This window comes from Phlebotomus papatasi, chromosome 3 (assembly GCF_024763615.1).
Source record: "Phlebotomus papatasi isolate M1 chromosome 3, Ppap_2.1, whole genome shotgun sequence".
Taxonomy (NCBI): Eukaryota; Metazoa; Arthropoda; class Insecta; order Diptera; family Psychodidae; genus Phlebotomus; species Phlebotomus papatasi.
In genome coordinates this window covers 46898763-46919696 of record NC_077224.1, presented here as the reverse complement: position 1 = coordinate 46919696, position 20934 = coordinate 46898763, and the positions used below count along the sequence as shown (strand labels likewise).

Sequence of the window (20934 nt, the reverse complement as noted above, 5' to 3'; positions counted from 1 at the left end):
AGTTTTCCACGAAGCTACGCACGAAAAGTTTGACATCGCGTCAATTTTGATAATATTGTCTCTCATTCTCTTTTCTGATTTCAATTCTGAATGGCAAATTCTTTTCTTTTAGATAGTTACACTATATAAATAAATGGCATTTGAAAGAGTTTAACGTAAAGAATTTAAATTCACATATGTGGAAAAAAATCGATAAGTTTCGGATAGTTCTTTGGTTTCCGAAATTTATATATCATGTTTCGTTCCATTTTCTCTGTTCTTTCAATGTTATGTTTTTTCATTAAACTGATCGTTTTAGATTTTGGTTTTTCACTTCATAATTATTTAAATATTGTAAAAATTAGATTTTTCGTGAATTAAATAACAAAATAAAAATGACTTTACCTTTAGTTTAACCGCAAATTCCTTGTACCGTCTACAAATGTTGTCACAGAAGCTAATTGAATTTTCCAATTACCTGTAAAAGAAAAGAATGACTCTGATTACTTCACTGAGAAAAAAGAGGATGCGATTAATTTTTTTTTCCTTATAATTTTAACACTTTTTAGGTGTAAAAATATATCAACATTTTTTAATGTTAATTTTACACCTTTTTAAGGGTAAAATTAACATGAAAAGGGGTAATTTTAACCCCTAATACACCTAAAAAGGGTAATATTTACACCGATTTCGGATCAATACTGCAGGGTAAAATGAACATTTCCGGAATGTTATCTTAACTTTTTCGGATTTCTCTCAGTGTCCCTATTTCCTCAAAATAACAAATATTCATATAATTTTTCCTCCCTGAAACAGTTTCCGGAAAAAGGTAATATGTTCAACAAGAAGTTATTGTTCTTTAATTGAAGTAATCAAGTAATAGCATTGAATCAATTTGTACAGTATTATCAAAAATAAATTCTATACATTATTGTATAGTAGATTAAATTGTTCTACTGAATTACGTGTTGTCAGCAATCAAAATATAAATATTCAGCATACAGAAAAAAGGTAAATTGAGGAGCCCCTTCATTGTCAGTTGTGATGTGTTTGGTGTCGCGCCAGAAAGTGAGTGAGATGCCACCTAATCTGATGATGAAACGCGCAACACAATTAAATAATGATTAATTCTCTTTACATGCCAAATTACGAGTAACAAATTTTCCCTGGTACAAACCGAAATCCAAAAGGTAGAATAGCGAGAAAAAAATAAAAGATAAACACGGAGAGAAGTCTCTGTTTCGTGAATTCGTGTATTTGACTCATTATCTGCCTAATGACGGTTAAGTGAGGCTTCAGAGGAGACCTGGGGCTTTTCGGAAAGGCCAAAAATTATGACAAAGAGTGAGAGACACAGTGGTGGCCCAGGAAGGAAAAAAAACGACACAAGAGAGGACAAAACGGTAGCAATCATTATAACATTCGTAACTATTATAAACCTCCACAATCTTCTCATCTAAACAAATCAGAAATTGACACTGGGATGCTAAATTTTCTATGTATATGCACATCAATTATCTGATGGTTGTGGTAAGATTAGAAGCTCAAACAGTGTTTTTTTTTCCTTGGTTTCCTTCCAGAAAGAGAAATTAGTTCCAACTAAATTATACCTTTGACAAAAAAAAATCTAATGTAATTTGTCGTGTCTATTTTTTGTGTAAACTAATTCTGTGACACTTTTTGGAGTTAAAACATTAAAATTAAATTCAGCTTCAAATAAAAATGTATACAGTACATTGAAGACAAAACTTTTATCAAAAAAAAACCTCAATGAGATTGTCCCAAATAAATCTGCGGAAACTAATTTGGAGGCGTGATTTGTGAAATGTTGCAAAATTTGTTCATTAATGGCAATTTGTTATGCACTACATCACATTAAAATTCCATCCCAAATGCTCCAAGCAATGAAGATTTTACCATCTTTTGTATCACACATCAAAGAACAATCTCCCAAATTTTTATCGCTTAACATTGTAAATATTTTGTTGATCAACAACCTCAAAAAGTCATTTAAATGTTCCTGGAAGAAAGTGTATGAAAACTTTTTTTTAAAGATTCTACTTAGCCTTTTTTGAGCAACAATAAAAGAAGTTCTTTTAAGAACCCATGAGTACTACCCAAATTAACATCAAAAACACCTTCGTGACACTGTTTCAATGATTGCATGAAGGTGAATAAATGAAGCAATTAAATTGTTATTTAATTATGTTGAGCTGTGGTTATAAATTTTTTTTTCAATCATGTGCATGAAATTTGATGAACACAGTGAATCGTTCAGAAACACGAAAATTTTGATATTAGGTGAGATTCTTAACAATCTCACCTACTATAATCCTAACAAAATTTCATGTCCTCCGATCGCGCTCAAACTTGGCCAAAATGTGTTTCGCCACTTCCTGATCACGAATATATGGGGGGCTAAGTTACGTTCCCGGCCGGCCGGCCGTCCGGCCGGCCGTCCGGCCGCTCTTTGGAGCTTAATAGCTCCTAAACTAAAAGAGATATCGACTTGCGGTTTTCGGCAAAGGTTATATATCGGGTGAAAATTGCAACTTGGTGCATTGACCCCCCACCCCCCACCCCTCCTTCCGCCATTTTGAAGACCCCCCTTTTTTTGTTTTCTCAATAGCTCCGCCCCTATGGCATCGAGCGGGCTCAAATTTTAGTATGTTATAGCTGGGCCTTAGAGCTTTCCATCAATACCAAACTTAAGGTCCCCCGACCCCCTGACCCGAGCTATAAGGGTCCAAAAAAAAATTCTTAAAATGGCCATAACTCCGGTTCTAATTATCAGAATTTAAAAAATGAGGGCTTTTTGGAAAGCTCTCATGAAATGCCACTTGCTCTTCTAACATCGAAAGTTCATAAAACCACCGCTAGGGGCGCTATTATTAAAAAGAAAATTTTTAAATCTTATAAGTTAAATAACTCAAAAATTCCTTATGCAATCGGGCTGAAATTTTAGTATGTTGTAGCCGTTGATTATACCTATCAAACAAAAAAAACCTTAAGTCGATCCATAACCCCTGACCCGAGCTATAAGGGGTCAAAGTTCGAACATTGACCGGCCTCTATCTCCGGTTCTAATTAACATAGCGACATAAATTTTACCTTTTTGGTTTCGTCTCGATGAGCACTTTCAGATGGAAGTTCAAAAAGTCACCACAGGTGGCGCTGTGATAGCGTCAAAATTCATTGGAATTCAAAGTCACTTTTCTCAAAAACGGCATTGTGCAAGTTAATGAAATTTTAGTATGTTGTAGTCCAGTCTAGGACGTTTCCAAAATGGTGCGTATGTGCGCTGTGGTTAAAACAGAACCGGAGATATGAGGGGTCAAATTTCACAAAATTCAAAAAATCATATCTCCGGTTCTATATGACCGATTTTGATGAATGAGGGCTTAAACGAAAGATCTCACCAAATGCTACAACTTTCTAAAATATTTGAACTTCGTGGGAGCAACACCAGGGGCGCCACAGTCGAAAAACCAATTTCAATATCACATAACCTCAATTATCTCGACTGTCGCTGAACCGATTTTGATGATTACTTCGACATAATTGTAGAGCACATTTGTCTCTACATTTCGTCCATACATCATTTTCCGCTCAGACTGCGCTATCACTCCGATTTTGCCGTTTAAGTGTGAAAAAATTGATTTTTCCCATAATAACGCTTTGAAATCACTCAGATGCCAATTTGACTGCCTCTACTCCACAAAGACACTTAAAATATGGTTTTAAATGGAAAGTCCCACAAAATACAACAATTCTTTGATATAGTTGAAGTTCAACAAATGACTACTTGGGGCACTCTGGATGAAAAAAACAAGTTAAGAAACAAAAAACCTCGCTTATCTTGGCTTCTGAGTAATCGATGAGATCATGTTCTATGGGAAAATTATAGAGAACATTCTGGTCTACATTTCACCCATATATCACTTTTGTGCCAGTTCATCCAAATCCTTGATATTTTGGTTTAAATACAAAATTTGTATAATTTCACGAATTTGATTCAAGATAACTGAATGGCGTCTCCCAACTTCAGCTCTAAATCGAATTTGCATGCACTCCGAGCTAGCTCACGTTAAGAATCTCACCTACATAAGCCGGTTAGGATTATCTGTCCCTTTAAAATATTGCTGCAATTAGATAAATTGTATGGGGCATAAATCAAAGAAATTACTTTACTGAGGGAGTTCCTAAAGTTTCCTGTTATTGTAATATAATTCTTGGAATCCTCGGTAAATTAAGAGAAATTCATTGTATGATATTTCATGTGGAATAGCATTTTCTTTGAAATTCCTTCCTTTATAAATTGCAACAGTCAGAAAACTTATATTAATTATAACACTGGACGTCATAGGACAATTGTACCAAATTCGAGATAGATTGCAATTTGATATTACTTGTTATGTTTTTCCAAATCCATAATTTTAGTTTTTCTTTATTTTCCAGAGGTTCTAGTATACCTAAAAAAACAAAAACGTAGCCTTTACAAACGGACTGCGGGAAGTTCCTGAAGAGCAAGAAACGTTGAAAAACTTTGTTTTCCGTATTGCACATCCCGGCTAAGAAAATAAGTCCTTAATAAGTACTTATGAAGTCCTTAATGAAGGATTTTTTTGTGCGACACTATCGACATCTGTGGCAAAAAGAGGAGACTTGAATAGAGAATGCGACGAACATATACCAATTGTTGGGGACCAAGTCCCCTGGGTCAAACAAATCAAGAGATAGTGGACTGTATTTATTTTTATTAACTCAATTTCCCCGTGGCGGACTGCAAGGACTTGATTACTTTGGCGATGACTAAATGGCTGATTACAAATGAATGAATGAATGTTGGTGGTCCCTAAAATAAATATACACTTCAATTCATTTCTTTAATTCAAACAATTCAATCCTTACTTTAATCTCAAACGGCCTCCGTTTGCTTCCACCAACCTCAAGCTTTTTGAAAGTTTACAACCTGTAATTCAATTAATAATTTTTATCCTGACGCCATTTTAAATTTCTTTCAATCGTTTATCGAACCTACCAAGTTATATAACTCTTTTTCCTGACTCAGGACTAGCTTGATCGTCTCCCAAGGAGTTCAGCCAAATCTAACCAATAAATATTACTAAATTAAATAGATTTTTAACATGAGGAAATATCCTAACTTACGCAAATTCTTTTCCTATGAAAATTCACAAATGCACGTCACGCCACGTTTTCTACAAAAAGACTGACAAATGTGCCGGAAGGGCTTACATAATAAATCTTCAAATATTTCCGCCAGTTAGCGCTCGCGTTTCCAACATTTTCCCCTCTGGTGCTCCTGCACCCACCTACTCCACGTCCAGCACAGCAAGCTTTGCAACTGGTCTCTTGTATAGGCCGTAACGAGTTCTTACCATCGCTGAACGAATTTTCCCATCAGGGGCAGGAAATACTTCTTCCACTCGACCCAAGGGCCACTGGTTGCGAGGTAACTGTTCATCACACACAACAACGACATCTCCAATCTTGATAGTTTTAGTGGTAGAATACCACTTAGTTCGTCTTGTCAACTCGGGAAGGTACTCACGCATCCATCTACGCCAAAAATGGTCTGCGTAATACTGAGCTCGTCTCCATGCTTTGCGGAGGAACAAATCGCTGTCATCAAAGGTCCCAATCGGTCGGTTCTCTCCAGATCTTCCAATCAAGAAATGATTGGGAGTGATGGCAGTCTCGTCATCAGGATCAATCGACACATAAGTTAAAGGCCGGTTATTTAGAATGTACTCCACTTCAATAAAGAATGTGTGCAACTCCTCATCAGTGGGATGCCGTGTCCTCATGACCTCTTTCAATACAACTTTGACGGAACGGACAAGTCTTTCCCAAACACCGCCCATATGTGGTGCGGCTGGTGGATTAAAGTGAAATTCCACACGCTTTTCGGAGAAGGTTTCCTGAATCTTCTTTTCATCTACGGCTGCATAAAGTCGTCGAAATTCGTTATCAGCTCCTCGAAGATTTGTTCCATTATCACAGAACATATCAGTTATAGATCCGCGTCGATTCATGAAACGTCTAATTGCCATGATGGCACTGTCTGTCGTCAGGGAGTGTGCGACTTCCAAGTGCACAGCACGAGTCGCTAGGCAAGTGAAGATTACTCCCCATCTTTTCTCCACACGACGACCCACCTTCACTTCTAATGGTCCAAAATAATCCATTCCACTCTTTACAAAGGGATACACTGAATCATTAACTCTTGCGGATGGAAGCACGGCCATTTCAGGAATCAAAGGTTGGGCGCGTTTGTTTTTGCAAATTTGACACTCATGCCAAGCCCTCTTGACTGCCACTCTCACTCTTGGAATATAAAATCTTTCACGAACGTTGTTTACAACTTGTTCTCGTCCTTGGTGATGATTCCGAACATGAAAATCACTAATAATCAACTTTGTCCCCACGTGCTTCGGCGGAAGAATAATGGGGCACTTTACTCGCACTTCACTATTTTGCAAACGTGATCTCATTTTCAATAATCCATCAGAATCCACAAACGGCGTCAAATGATACAAATCACTTTCTTTGGGAATTACTTTTCCCTCTTGGAGACACTGTATTTCTCTTCTGTACACTGACTGTATTTCCTGAAGCAACACTTTTTCTGCTTCTATCAAATCACTCACTTTGAGTCCGGGTAATTCACTTGTTTTTAGATTTTCTTTCGCTTTACGCCACTTTTTCAACCAAAACTGCGCACAATTTTTCACTTGAGCAGTCGCTCTGACAAGTCGATTCCAGCGGGAAAAACGACTCATCTCTGGAATCAGACGATTTCCAATAAACCTTTCAACGTTCACTAACACTTGAAACACCTCAATGTCTCCATTGTCTGCAACTTTTTGTTTTTTATCATCTTGAGGCCATTGTTCCTCCTCCAATTTCAGGAAGGGCGCCCCAGTGAACCATTTAGAGGACGCACTGAAATCACACGGCTTTCTACGCGTGGCCAAATCAGCTGGATTCTGTGTAGTCGAAATCCATCTCCATTGATGAATCTCTGTCAGTTGGTCAATTTCACTTATTCTGTGTCCAACAAACTGCTTGTATCTACGAGAATCACTTTTGATCCACCCCATCACCGTTAGGGAATCCGTCCACAAAACCACTCGATCAAATTCAAGATCCAAAGATGTTTTTACCGCAACGCTAACTCGCGCACTAAGCACTGCAGCTTGTAACTCAAGTCTTGGGATACTGGTAGCTTTCAATGGAGCAACTTTAGTTCTAGCACACACAAAAGCCACTTCAACACTATTTTCACTTTCAATCCGTAAATATGCAACAGATGCATAGGCACTCTCGCTGGCGTCTCCAAAGACGTGTAGCTGGATTGAAGTTGCTTCCGGAAGTTTCGGAGAATAACATCTCGGTATCTTCACTGTGTCAATCATTTTTAGCTCCTTGATGAATGCTTGCCACTGCTCCAAAGCCACACCATAAATGATGTCGTCCCATCCAATTTTCTGACGCCAAATCTCTTGGAGAATCATCTTTCCTTTCACCGAAAACATAGCCAAAAATCCCAATGGATCGAAGATTGACATTACCAGCCGTAATACTTCTCTCATTGTGGGTATCTTCTCTTCAGACAGAATATCAGATGCGACGCGATGGAATGTGGTCTTGAAAGTGAAGACATCTTCAGAAGAGTCCCACCACAAGCCAAGAATTCTTTCAGGTTCATCCTTCGCATTCAAACTTTTCATCGTGTCACTCACACAATTAAGAATTCTGCTGTCATTGGCTGTCCAGTTCACTATATCAAAGCCACCGGCTTTATGAACCTGAACAATATCCTTGATCAATCCGCGAGACTCCTCAATGGTATCTGCACATCCCAGATAATCGTCACAGTATGTATTGTGTAGTATTCCCTTCACTGCCTCTGGGAATTCTTCGGCATATTCTTGGGCATTTAGATTCTTCACATATGACGCTAGAGTGGGAGAACAAGATGCCCCAAATGTCATCACATTCATCTTGTACTCTTCTGGCTCATTTTTCCTATCCATTCCTCTCCATAGGATTCTTTGATAGTTGGTATCTTCTGCCCTAACATAAACTCTATGAAACATCTCCTTGATGTCTCCAGTGAATGCGAATTTACCCTTTCTGAAGTTTTCCAACACTGCCGGAAGTGATTTCAATAAGTCTGGCCCGCTCATCAGCAGATCGTTAAGTGATACATTCCCTGACTTAGCCGCACAGTCAAATACCACTCGAATTTTTCCCTTAGCCGGGTGAAAAACCGCAAAGTGTGGAAGATACCAAGTATTTCCAGTAGGAGTCATCCTATCTTCTTCTGTGAGCTTTATCAAGTATCCCTTCTCAAGATGATCACTTATCTTGGCACAGTAAGCCTCGGCCAATGCCGGATCTCTGTCTAGTTTCCTCTCCATGGTGTACAAGCGCTTGACAGCTACATCTCTTGACTCTGGCACAATTGGTTGATGACCTTGCTTCCACAGCAATCCAGTCTCGAAACGCCCATCACTCGTCCTACGGGTGGTGCGCTTCATGATTTCAAGAGCTCTCTTATCTTCACGAGAGAGTACCTTCTCTTGACCTTCAGTACCAAAGCCCTCCAAGGAAAAGGAATTCTTCACCATTTCATACAGCTCATCTTTGCGTTCCACAATAGAGTAGGAGTAGGTCTTTACCTCACATGAGGTTTGATTATTCAATTTTCCCATTACTACCCAGCCTAACCAAGTTAAAGCCAGATAGGGAGCGTTCCACGGTCCGTGGATAATCTCCCGTGACACAATCAAGGGAGTGTTGTCCAGCCCTATCAGCAGATCGGGCTCTGCATCCACCATGGATTCAGAATGACCATCGGCCATATGTTTCCAGTCCCGTGACAGTGCTTCCATATCCACTGTCTGCCTAGGGAGACTTAACTCACAGACAGTCCTAACTTTCTGCATTAAATACTCCTTGGCTTTGGGATGAGTACCTCTGATTCTACAGTTGACAACAGTCGATGTCAGATCAGTACATGCTGTCGGTCCAGCTCCTTGCCACGTCAGAGGGCACTTTGGTCCACTAAGCCCCAATTTCTCTGCTAGAGATGCCTTCATCATTGTCAGCATGGAGCCCTCATCCAAAAAGGCGTAGACCTTCAAGGTACCTTTCGGTCCAGTAACATACACCGGAAGTATCTTCATGAGAATCTTATTACTCGTATTGGCATGAGCCACTGTGGCTCCAGTCATCACAATTCCCCTCTGTGGGGAAATTTCATCTTCCTGATCCGAGTCCTGATCAGTCTCAGTAGGGAAATCTGAAGCATCTAGCTTCTCCTCATCTTCTCTCTGAGCTAGAGAGAACATTTGCTGCTTGTCATCTCTGTGGAGAAGATTGTGGTGTTTCTGACCACAACCAGGTTTTGGACATTTTCCGTTATCACTGCAAGTTGAGAGAGAATGATTTGGCTTCAAGCATCTGAAACAAACTCCCTTTTCTCTCACAATCTTCCATCTGTCGCTTATTTTGAGCTTCTTAAAAGTCTCACAATTTTGTGGGGCATGTTTTCCCTTGCAAAAGCTGCATGCCGCCATTTCGGCTCTCAGCTCGGTCAATTCATTGACAGTTGCCACGGTTTTGCCTTTGACAGGTTTCTGCTCAATTTTCGCTGAGTCCCTAACCTGTACACGATAATTCGCCGCCCTGGCCTTTACCGCAATCCAGTCACACAAGGTTTTCACTGTCACGTAGCTCTTGGTCACCTGGAATTCTGACCAAGAAATCTGCATTGACATCGGGAGCTTTAGCACAAGCTCATCCAGCAGCTGGGGATTATCAATGTAGCACATTCGGTTGAATTCCTCAATCGCTGCTACCATGTTCACCATCATAGTGGAAAATTCAACCAAGCTCTCCGGCTTGTCTACTCTTACAGGTGGGTAAGCCTTCACCTGTGCAATCATGGTGCGAATCAGATGTTCAGGTTGTCCATATCGCTCTTCCAGTGACGACAAAGCCTTGTTCACATTCGATGCTGAGTAGAGAAGAAATCTGACTGTTTCTTTGGCTTCTCCAGTGAGACACCTCTGAAGCAGGTTGAGTCTCTCAACATCCGTATATCCACACGTCTGGGTAGTGTTCTCGTACCAAGCACGGAACAACGGCCATTCCTTCACACTCCCATCAAACTTTTGTACATCTGTTCCAAAAGATTGGCGTACAAGAAAACGCTCCATAACCTCCAAAACATCCGATGACGTTTTTGAGTGTTTGTCCACATCATTAGTGGCATTTTGCTTCACTTTGGAGCCAGTAAGTTTGGTGTCAATTTCTCTTTCTTTAGCCTTCACAGCTTCCTGAATTGCCGAATGGAACTGATCATTTGTCATTGTGAGAACTTCCTTCTTCGGGGCTGCGTCGTCAATCAGTTTCTTCTGGAACTCTGCAAACCTGTCAACGATCACGTCCAGATTCACTGGTGCCTCTTCATCATCAGACACGACATTTCCCCTCGTAACCAGAGGGTTGAAAAGTTCAACTTTCTTGCGTGAATTCGATGAAAAAGGTGTTGAGGTCCTTGGAATATCCCCCTGGACATCCCCCAGAATTGTTGGTGAATTCATCCGCTTAGATTTCATCATACTTTGGCGCAACTCAAGTTCCTTTTCCCGCAATGACAAAAACTCCATTTCCTTACGAGTTCTCTCAATCTTAGCCTGAGTGAGAGTCAGTTCAAGGTCGTTATCCTCCTCATCAAAGCCATAACGAGTTGGAGGTCGACCTTTTGTTGCCCTTTGGCTCTTGCGAGGCATCGTGCTATTCGTCTGGAAAGCCCTCACAAATCAAGAATCACAATCGCGACAATCGCGGTCCTTTCCGGACAGAACAATCAAATCCTCTGCAGTCCGTTGCAGTCACTGATCCACGGTGAGAAGGACCACTTGTTGGGGACCAAGTCCCCTGGGTCAAACAAATCAAGAGATAGTGGACTGTATTTATTTTTATTAACTCAATTTCCCCGTGGCGGACTGCAAGGACTTGATTACTTTGGCGATGACTAAATGGCTGATTACAAATGAATGAATGAATGTTGGTGGTCCCTAAAATAAATATACACTTCAATTCATTTCTTTAATTCAAACAATTCAATCCTTACTTTAATCTCAAACGGCCTCCGTTTGCTTCCACCAACCTCAAGCTTTTTGAAAGTTTACAACCTGTAATTCAATTAATAATTTTTATCCTGACGCCATTTTAAATTTCTTTCAATCGTTTATCGAACCTACCAAGTTATATAACTCTTTTTCCTGACTCAGGACTAGCTTGATCGTCTCCCAAGGAGTTCAGCCAAATCTAACCAATAAATATTACTAAATTAAATAGATTTTTAACATGAGGAAATATCCTAACTTACGCAAATTCTTTTCCTATGAAAATTCACAAATGCACGTCACGCCACGTTTTCTACAAAAAGACTGACAAATGTGCCGGAAGGGCTTACATAATAAATCTTCAAATATTTCCGCCAGTTAGCGCTCGCGTTTCCAACACCAATGTATAACAAGAGTTGAAAAAATTTTAAGTTTCAGAAAAATATAAACACAAAACGTTATAAAGTGCGTGAAATGCTTTTATAAGTTTTCTTCTTTTATGGTGTCTACACACTAGAAGCAATTTTCGTCAAAAAATGTCTTTTTAAAAAAGTCTGACGTTTCTGCCTACAAGGATAGGGGAAATTTTCTTTAAAAAGGCATTTTTTAAATAAGTTTCTACTAGTGTGTAGAGGCCATTAGTGATAAATCTATAAAAGTGGATGTTCAATGATCAGTGAAGCTTAATTCTACATTACTTCTACAGCTTGTAATCCGGAAACGTTATTTCGTCTACAAGTATCCCAAAGCCAGTTAAATCTTCCCTTGAATGCCCTCAACTTAAAACACGGAAGCATAAATTTGCAGCAACTGTATCATATTCTGTTGAATCGTCCTTTCAGTGCATGATCCGGGAGTATTCCTTGAGTTCCAGAAACTCATATTCCGGGAGTCCCTCCAATATTTTAATTCTTTAACCGATCGTCTTTTCGATTTCTTGTTCCTAGAATGCATTTGAAACACTTCTTCTGTGGGATATGAGGACGACAACACTTCTGTCCGGCAACAGTCGCAATCAGCGAAAAAGTGTGGTGCCGCACAACATAAAAAAGATGATAGCAACGTGTTCACCTTTCCAATTATAGGTCAAAGAATTTTTTTGTATTTCTTTAACAATAAACCTACCAAGACCTGATCAAATTGACCAGTTTAAAAACTTTTTAAAATTAACATATATTTAAACGGTACAATGTCACTAACAAACTTTATGAATTTCTTGAAATATGCACGCAATATATTTTAAAGTGTTTAAATTTTAATTTTTTGCTCTTTTCCAAGACGAATTTGTTGAGTATTCTACCTTACCTCGGTTTGTCATTTGACCAAAAAATGACCAAAAATGGTCGGTAAGTTTAGTGTTAAGAAATAAAAAAAAATATTGAAAAATTAAAAACATAACTTTATATAGACATGAAGGTAACTACTTAAAAAGTGCTCAGTCGAAAGTCCTTAATTAAGTACTTAGTGAAAATACTTTTAATGTTCTTAATACAAGCTTCTTAGTTAACAACTTTTACAAACCGGTGACTCAATCGTCCTTTAAGGTTTAGAGGTTGATTCGTATTCTCTGATAAGGATCTTCAATTTTAAAGAGTCAAATTTCTTTAATCCTTAAAGCTAATATGTATGTAACTTCACAAAAACGAGGCTAAAATAGAATTGTTAAATTCCATTAAGTATTTTGTAATTTTATAGCTGATCGGGATGACCTTTTAAATCTTTAAATATAAAAAAAATGAGGGAAGGTTAGAATAGACGACACGTCATAAATCCTGTAATTCAGAATGGGATAACTTTAATTTTGACACTAAATAGTTAATACAAATCTTTAAGCTTACTTTATCTCAGAATTGACGTGTATTTTAATTCCATTAAAAATTCAAGGAAAAATCTTGCCAACTTCTAGAAAAATCTATAAAGTTTTAGGGCAGAATCACATTGACAGTTAAATGCTCACCGTATTTCGTTAATTTACGCATTTTCATTACAATTCTTACGCAAATTCTCGATTACCGTATTATCTTATCTCATACTCGGTGGCAGTAGGTGAAAATAATATAAGAAAATTGAAGAAATAAAACGAAAATGCGATAAACGGCGAGCAAAAAAACCTGTACGATTAATTTTTCTTAGTTTTTTTTGCTCACCGTTTATCGAATTTTTGTTTTAGGGTAAAGTGGTACAATTTGGACAGGGCTTTTTGTCTTGATAAATTTAGTACTTCATTTTTATTTGTATATTTTTAATGCTTTAGTTTTATAATTTGGTTCCTTGTGCTTAAAAACCAATTTTGTACTGTATTTATCGAGAAAAAAGCCATGTCCAACTTGTACCCGCGAATTGTCCAACTTGTAACACTAATTCCAAATTATAACACTTTACCCTATATCTTCAATTTTCTTATATTATTTTCATCTCACCGAGTATGAGATAAGGTAATACGGTAATCGAGAATTTGCGTAACAATTGCAATGAAAATGCGTAAATTAACGAAATACAGTGAGGCCACGGCGAGCATATGATTGTCAATGTGATTCTGCCCTTAAAGTATGTACAGTCCTAGTAGTGTGATTGGGGACTTATAAATTTTACAAAATTAAATTTTTAAATAAACTCGTAGAAATCGGTTAATAAACATTAGAGATGGAGTCCGGTCAATTTCTGGTTGGGGTACCTTGAAGTACACCGAGAAAAATGTGGATGGTAAAATTTACCATTCTCCATACAAAATTCTAATGGCCGGATAGTAAAAAGTCACCTAGCAAACGCGATATTAAATTGGACTGTTAAAAATTGTAGAATCTATTGCATGGATAGTAAATTCTAATAGCCGGATGGTAAATTCTAATATCCCGGATATTAGATTTTACTAGCCGGATGGTAAATTTTGATGAGTGAATGAAAAATGTCGGAAAAATTTATTTTTCCTTATTTTCATTGATTTTTGGCCATTGTTTGAAGCTTTGGGGCCCTTCTTGGATGACATTCTCTGTATTTCAAGCCATTTTGATGCGTGAAAATCTTTTTCCAACATTGACGACTCAGCCGAGATTTGAACACGCGACCTTTGTGATGACAGTCCAGCATCTTCCAGCTGCGCCACGAATTGCTATAATGTATTCAAAGCATATCGGGAACCGTTGCATCGGCACACACGATATTCCACGATGACATTCTAACAGCAGGATGGCAAATTGTACTGGCTTGGATAGTAATTTCAATCCAAATTACTATCCTCCGTTAAAATTTACTGTCTTCTAGTTAAATTTTAACATCTAATATGCGGCCAGTAAAATTCCGGATATTAGAATCTAAGAGAGGTCAAGGTATAAAATCTAAATGAGGATAGTAGATTTTACCATCTGGCTGTTAGAATTTACTATCCATAGGATAGTAAATTTTAAAATATCAAGATGGTAGATTCTAAAGGAAAGTTTCTATGGAGAATGGTATTTTCTACTATCTTTTGAGACAGTAGAATTTAAAGACACGATTTGTAGAAAATACCATCCAAATTTTTCTCGGTGTAGAATGGGGACGGATGTGACCTATCGCTAGAAAAGTTTTGATGTTAGGTAAAACATTCTAAAATTTCATTGAAATTGCTTGTAAAGAATCTCAGAAAACTATCACTAGACATAAGCTGTGTTGAGCGTGGTGAAGCAGCGCATAAAGAAGCTTAGACAATCATTGGTCCAATGCCTATTTGTGGCTATTCTTGGGCCGTAGCAAGGACCTTCTCATCTAAAAGGCAGCTGAGGGGCACAAGATACACTGAGCTAAACGACCTGGTCTTCGACGTGCTAAGCTAATCCTGGTACCAGACGGAAAATGTAACGCTAGTTGACCTGCCTACGAGTGTGCTTACTGTGCTCTTGGCTCGCTCTTAAAAGGAATAGAGGCCTAAGCTCACTTGAGATTTTCCGATATTGTCTAAAAGACGACGAGGCATACCTTTGCTATGTTTTATTAGGGATAGCAAAATAAGACCCTGACAAATGAAGGGAATGAGTACAATACAAATTTATAGACTGACCAGTAGTAGAACCTGGGTCTGTTTAGGGGCCACCACAACACACTAATAATAACAAATAAAAAAATAACTTGATACAGTTCATAAATGTTTAGCTAATGAGTCTTCAAATAAGTATTTCAGCTGTATGAAACTACCCCATCGTCCAATACTAAACCATTTGTAAGATGATTGTGCGAGATTTTCTCATTGAAAATTTAATATCAACATGAAAAAACTAATAGTATAAAATATAATTTGTTTTATTCAATATATAGTTATGTATTTTAACTAGATTCCCTACTATTCTAAAATCAAACTATGAATAATTATTTCAAATTGCCCCACTCTTCTCAGGTTCTTTGATTGTAATTTACGAGATTGAAAGACCATTTATTGGATTAACAAGAATTACTTGAGTGTAAATAGCAATTCCTATCTGGCTTTTCGATCGAATAAAAATACACTGATCAATGATCATAAGAGTGATACTTCAAGGTATTCATTTGAAGTATATCATATTTCTTCATTCATTGATTAAAATTTTTAAAAAAAAAATTACCACTCCCTATATTCGTAACATTCTCCCTATTCTACCTTTTTTGGTAGTTTTTTTTTTTGAGTAATAAACTCTTCAATCGATAGCCGATCGTTTCCCACTGAATTCACTAATGAAATAAACAATTTATAATTATCTCGAGCACAGTGAGAAGGTGCGGGAGAAAAAAACAGAACGGACTTGTTTTGTGTCGGAGTGGTCAAAAACACACATTGAGGAACGAATTGCAATAATTAAAGAATGGTATTATAGAGAGGTGTTTGTAGAAATTTAATAAAAAAATATATATATTGAGCGGCGCCAATAGTCGATTTTTCACCCTGTAAACAGAAAGAGGAAAAATTCCCAAAAGTATGAGCACAAGGTGAATGAGAGAAGATTGGAAATGAAATCTCATGGTGACTTTGGAGAAAAGTGATTCTTTTATCGAATTTGGATCGGCTCACGAGAAAACAAAATGCACGTTAACGAAAACCAATTAAAAAACCATACAAATTTATTCAGGGGGCATATCGAATTTGAATTGAATGATGGAATGTCTGATGGGGATCTATTTTACTGCCATCAGGGATTCTCCCAAAGCGACCTACTAAAGTTAGCCAATTGTAGTGTCTATTAGGCTTCTGGTATTGTTATAGAAGAGTTAATCAGGGGTGAATATCGCTGTTATTCACTAGAATGAGGATATCGTGCTCAACCTATTATACTCAGTAATTACCACATATTATGCCATGTATTAATATTGAGAAAAGTTAATTCATATTCACTTCCATCATCATCATTCTTTCTCATTACACTTCCTTATATTTCGCGCGCGGACGATGGACATCTATCGATTTTTGCCTCCTTTTCAGCCGCGACGGTGCAAAACTTCTTCTTTTCAATTTTTACAAAGCAATATAGTGTATAATACCCCTCTTGCTGCAAATTGCTTAAATATGAGAAATTAAATATCCCAGGAGAGAGATCAAATTATAAACCTTCCTATACCATGGAGGGGTATACTGTGTTACCAATTTAACATATAATAAAATCGATAAGATCTTAATTGGTTGTCAATAACTAATTTAACAGAACATAATTTGGTGTTGTTCACTCAGCAGTATCTCCACATCGTACCTACAAAAGAATGATCTTTTTCCGATAACACACCACAAAAAGAATTAACATATTTTCTGTGACTGAAATTCCTCTTTTACCTTTCGGCACCAGAATTGATCATCTAGTGTGGTATGCAATAGGAAGAATAGAAAACAAGAACAAGTTAAACAACAGTGATGAAAGGGTCAAATATTAAGAGGGGAAAACATTTACTAGCTTAATAGAAGATGATGATGAGAAGAACACACGGGGAATCTCAAGTATTCCTGCTAAATGATCAAAATTGAATTTACACAGACACAATTTTTTCTTTGCTATAAAATGGACCATCTTCCTCTTGAACTTATACCACAAATACTGGATGCAGAAGTCTATATGACAAGACAAAAAAAAAAAGAAGACTATATCTGGACATGCCAATATGTTGCTATCGATAAATCAACACAATGTCAAAATATCTTGTGAATTTTAATTGGAATTTAAGACGGAGGCTTTTCTTGTACATAAACCCCAAAAAAAAGGAAATATTTTAGATGAGTTGTATTTCTCAATTTAAATTAAAATGAACGCTAAAGATATATTCTAAGAAAATATCTTAAACTTTTTGCTTTATTGATTTGCTATTTTAAAAATATTTTTTATAAATTTAATATTGAATTTTTCACACTATTGTTTTATTCGTTGATAGGAGTGAAATATTTAGGTTATTATATTTTTACTTAAAAAATAAATAGATTTGTTGACAATTTTCACGTTTCATTTTGAAGCAAATTTGCTCAAATTCGTTGTAGTTCCTCTTATTTTATCATGATTCTTTATAATTGAGCGCTTTTTGTGGAATTTACAATGACTTTGATGCCCAAATCCCTCGATAATTTTGATGACATTTTGCCCCATAATGCCCGATTGAGTGAGAGTATAGGGGAAACTTGGGCACCACCAAACACGGGGTACCACCAAACACTGCGATTTTTTAATCGGATATTGGATATCAGAGGACAAGACCGATAGAAATTTATAGGCACTATAGGGATGCTTGTCCACTGAAGGAATGATCGAGATAGTCCACGTAGTTTAGAAATAAAAATTACTGTTTGGTGCTAACCCGTGTTTGGTGGTGCCCCAGTTTCCCCTACTGTATTATTTATTAATAATAGGGGAAAGCACGTCACTTTCGGGCAATTTAAACTTCCGACAAATCAATTTTTCTTCTAAAGCGTGTCCACGACAAGATTGTACCAAATGATTTGATATTTTTATGACAGATGTCACTACCCAAGAAGCAAAATAGCTGCGTTACAGAACCAAGTATTAAAAAAGTCTTTTAGTGCACTTTTAAAAAACTTAAAGTGAGAATTTTCTGTTGAAATTCCTATAGACGCTCTTAAGATCCTTAAGAGTGCGCCACTTTACTTATAGTAATCTCAATGATGGAACCAAGAGCGTTATAAGCAAATAAAAAGATTTTTGGTTCTATAGTGCCATATTTAAGGATTTCTACAAGACTATATTAAGAAAAAAATGTTTCTTGGGTAGCTTCGTATTTCCGTTGTATGTAAACATTGTAACACGTGTTTTTGTCTTTCTTTTGGTGAGACTCTCATCAAATTCTGTTTATTATTCACTGAGATACGAAATAATAATGGAAAAGAGAAGAGAACTGATCGTGTACACGTATCTAAAAAATTCTGGAATCATTTAGCAGATCTTGGAAAACTCACAAATACCTCACGCCAGACCGTCCGGAAGTTGATTCTTCGATTCCTCGACAGTAAAACCATTGCCCAGAAACCTGGATGTGGAAAAAATCGGGATATTGGAGATCGAGATTTGGAGAAAAAGGTGATCTGATCATGCGCTACAAGAACAATCCTTCGACATCTGTGAGGGATATCGCTAAAAATCTTAAATGTTCTCCCAGTCTTGTCCACGAAATCAAACAGAGGAATGGTCTGAAGATTTTTAAGGCCCAAGCAGCCCCTCATCGCACGGATGCACAAAGTCAGTCAACTAAAACACGAGTTGGAAGGCTGCACGATAAGATGATGTCTGGCTTTAGTGCGTACATCTTGATGGATAATTAAACATACGTAAAAGGAGACTTTAAAAAATTACCAGGACAGCAATATTACACCGCAAAATCTCGCACAGGATGTAAGAAAAAGTACAGGTACAAAAATTATGAAAAGTTTCCAAAAAAATATATGGTTTGAATGGCTATCTGCTCATGTGAACGTAAGAGCAAGGCGTTCTTCATGCAGGACAACATGAAACTCGTCAACTTACATCACGGAGTGCCTCCAAAAACGCCTGTTGCCTCTGTACAGATGCCATGACATACCCCCGATCTTCTGGCCAGATTTGACGTCGTACCATTACTCAAAAGCAACCAAAGAATGGTACGAGGAGAACCACGTTCGTTATGTACCCAAGGAGTTGAATCCGCCAAACACTCCAAATCTCCGTCCAGTTGAAACATATTGGGCTATTATCAAATAGGATCTGAAGAAGAAGGCTAAACGCGTCGAGAACATCGAGGACATCAATAAAAATTGGCATGAAACAACCAAGAACCACGGTGATGATCTTGCACAGATCTTGATGGGAGGACTCAAGAAGAACATTCAAGATTTCGCCAATCAAATACTTGAATAAAAAAACAATATATCTAATAAATCTACAACGAATTAGAATTAGAGTTTCAAAAAATATTTTTCTTTTTTTTTAATATTATGTAGACTTCATTTTTAAAGCATTATTCTTGGGTACAATTTTATCGTGGACACGCTTAAAGATTAATAAATTCTTAATTCATTTTGCAATAATTCTGAACTTTGTGTTTTGTTCTTAAATTACTTGTATTTGTTTATAGGTTTATCGTGCAATAATATATGTATTTTCCTGCTCAAACTCCAGAGAGAAAGCAGTGTATTTATAATCCCTCGATTTTTGGTTATGTGTACAGTGCCCGCTTCGTAATCCGGATAGATTTTTTGAATTTGTTCAACGTCTCGAAAATATATTACAATTTTTTTTGTTGAATTAGAATAAAAGTTTTAAAATAGATTATAAAGACATAATTTGAGAATTCTATGCTACTTTATTTATTAAACAAAAACATCACAGGATAATTACCCGTCAAATCATTGCTCTACCTGCCGATTTTACTCACGCTTTTTTGAATTGTAACGGTATATTCTAGTACATTCAGAGAAAATCTGCAGATTCTCGGCAGAATTTCTCCCTAGAAAATCTGCATAACCCCCATTACTTCACAAAAATATTGTTGATTTATGAAGAAACTGTACAAGTTATAAAGAAAATGGCATGCTCTGCTTAACAAGCATTACCGAGTACACATTTTAGATAAGTAAAAAGTTGTGAGCAAAAATACTAATTTCTTAAAAATCGCCAATTGAATGATGCAAAAACACGAAATTTAGGTTGACATTCTGCTTAAAGTTTTCACTTCACTATTCTCTACTTAGAACACGGCGTCGCAGAATTCTTTATTTTATATAAACACTGTGATATCACTAAGAATAACTCTATAGAATTTTGCAAACTTCAGTGAAAAATATTCCATCTTTTCTGACACAGCTGTCTGGAAAGTCTGGAATGTAGAAAAAATCTACAGAAAATCAGCAGAATATCTACAGAAATTCGTCAGAGATTCGTCAGAAAATCTGCCGAAATATTCTGACGAATTTTGTTCCAAGCCCAAATAAAATTCGTAAGAATATCTACAGATATTATCTGCAGATATTCTGTAGAGGTGTAGATTTTCTCTACAGAAATCTTAAAGATATCTGCAGATATTATTTGACGGGTAATTTTCATTGGTGAAGACACATGCATGCATGACCTCAAAATTACTTTAAATGTAACCGTCGATAACTCTTCCGAATTATGCCGATCCGAATTATGCCGATCCGAATTAGAGAGCGACACTGTATTTTTCGGCTTCTTCCCCCTAAGGAGACGTATTTTGGTAGAATTTTGGAAATCTAAAGTTTTAAGTTTCATGGCGTCACTCAATTTTTCCATGTGATTCGTCCGGCTGTCGCCAGCTCTAGAAGCCAAACGGTAAGAGATAACGACTTGGAACCTTCGGGGTA

General features: G+C 37.1%; 2 protein-coding genes across 2 annotated transcripts in view; both read right to left on the bottom strand.

The window, feature by feature from the left end:
- LOC129808017 (homeobox protein aristaless) overlaps window positions 1-20934 on the bottom strand; it is a 156389-nt gene that overhangs the window by 103368 nt on the left and 32087 nt on the right. Inside the window, exon 3 of the mRNA XM_055857663.1 lies at window positions 385-457. The gene's annotated coding sequence lies outside the window, so the exon portion shown is untranslated. The remainder of the gene's footprint in view (window positions 1-384; window positions 458-20934) is intronic.
- On the bottom strand, window positions 5313-10805 carry LOC129806705 (uncharacterized). Its single transcript, XM_055855477.1, has one exon. It carries the CDS (start codon window positions 10803-10805, stop codon window positions 5313-5315), a length of 5493 nt encoding a protein of 1830 aa, XP_055711452.1.

Excerpts from the sequence above, each read along its gene's own strand:
- LOC129806705 (XM_055855477.1), bottom strand. The coding sequence starts at position 10,805 with ATGCCTCGCAAGAGCCAAAGGGCAACAAAAGGTCGACCTCCAACTCGT.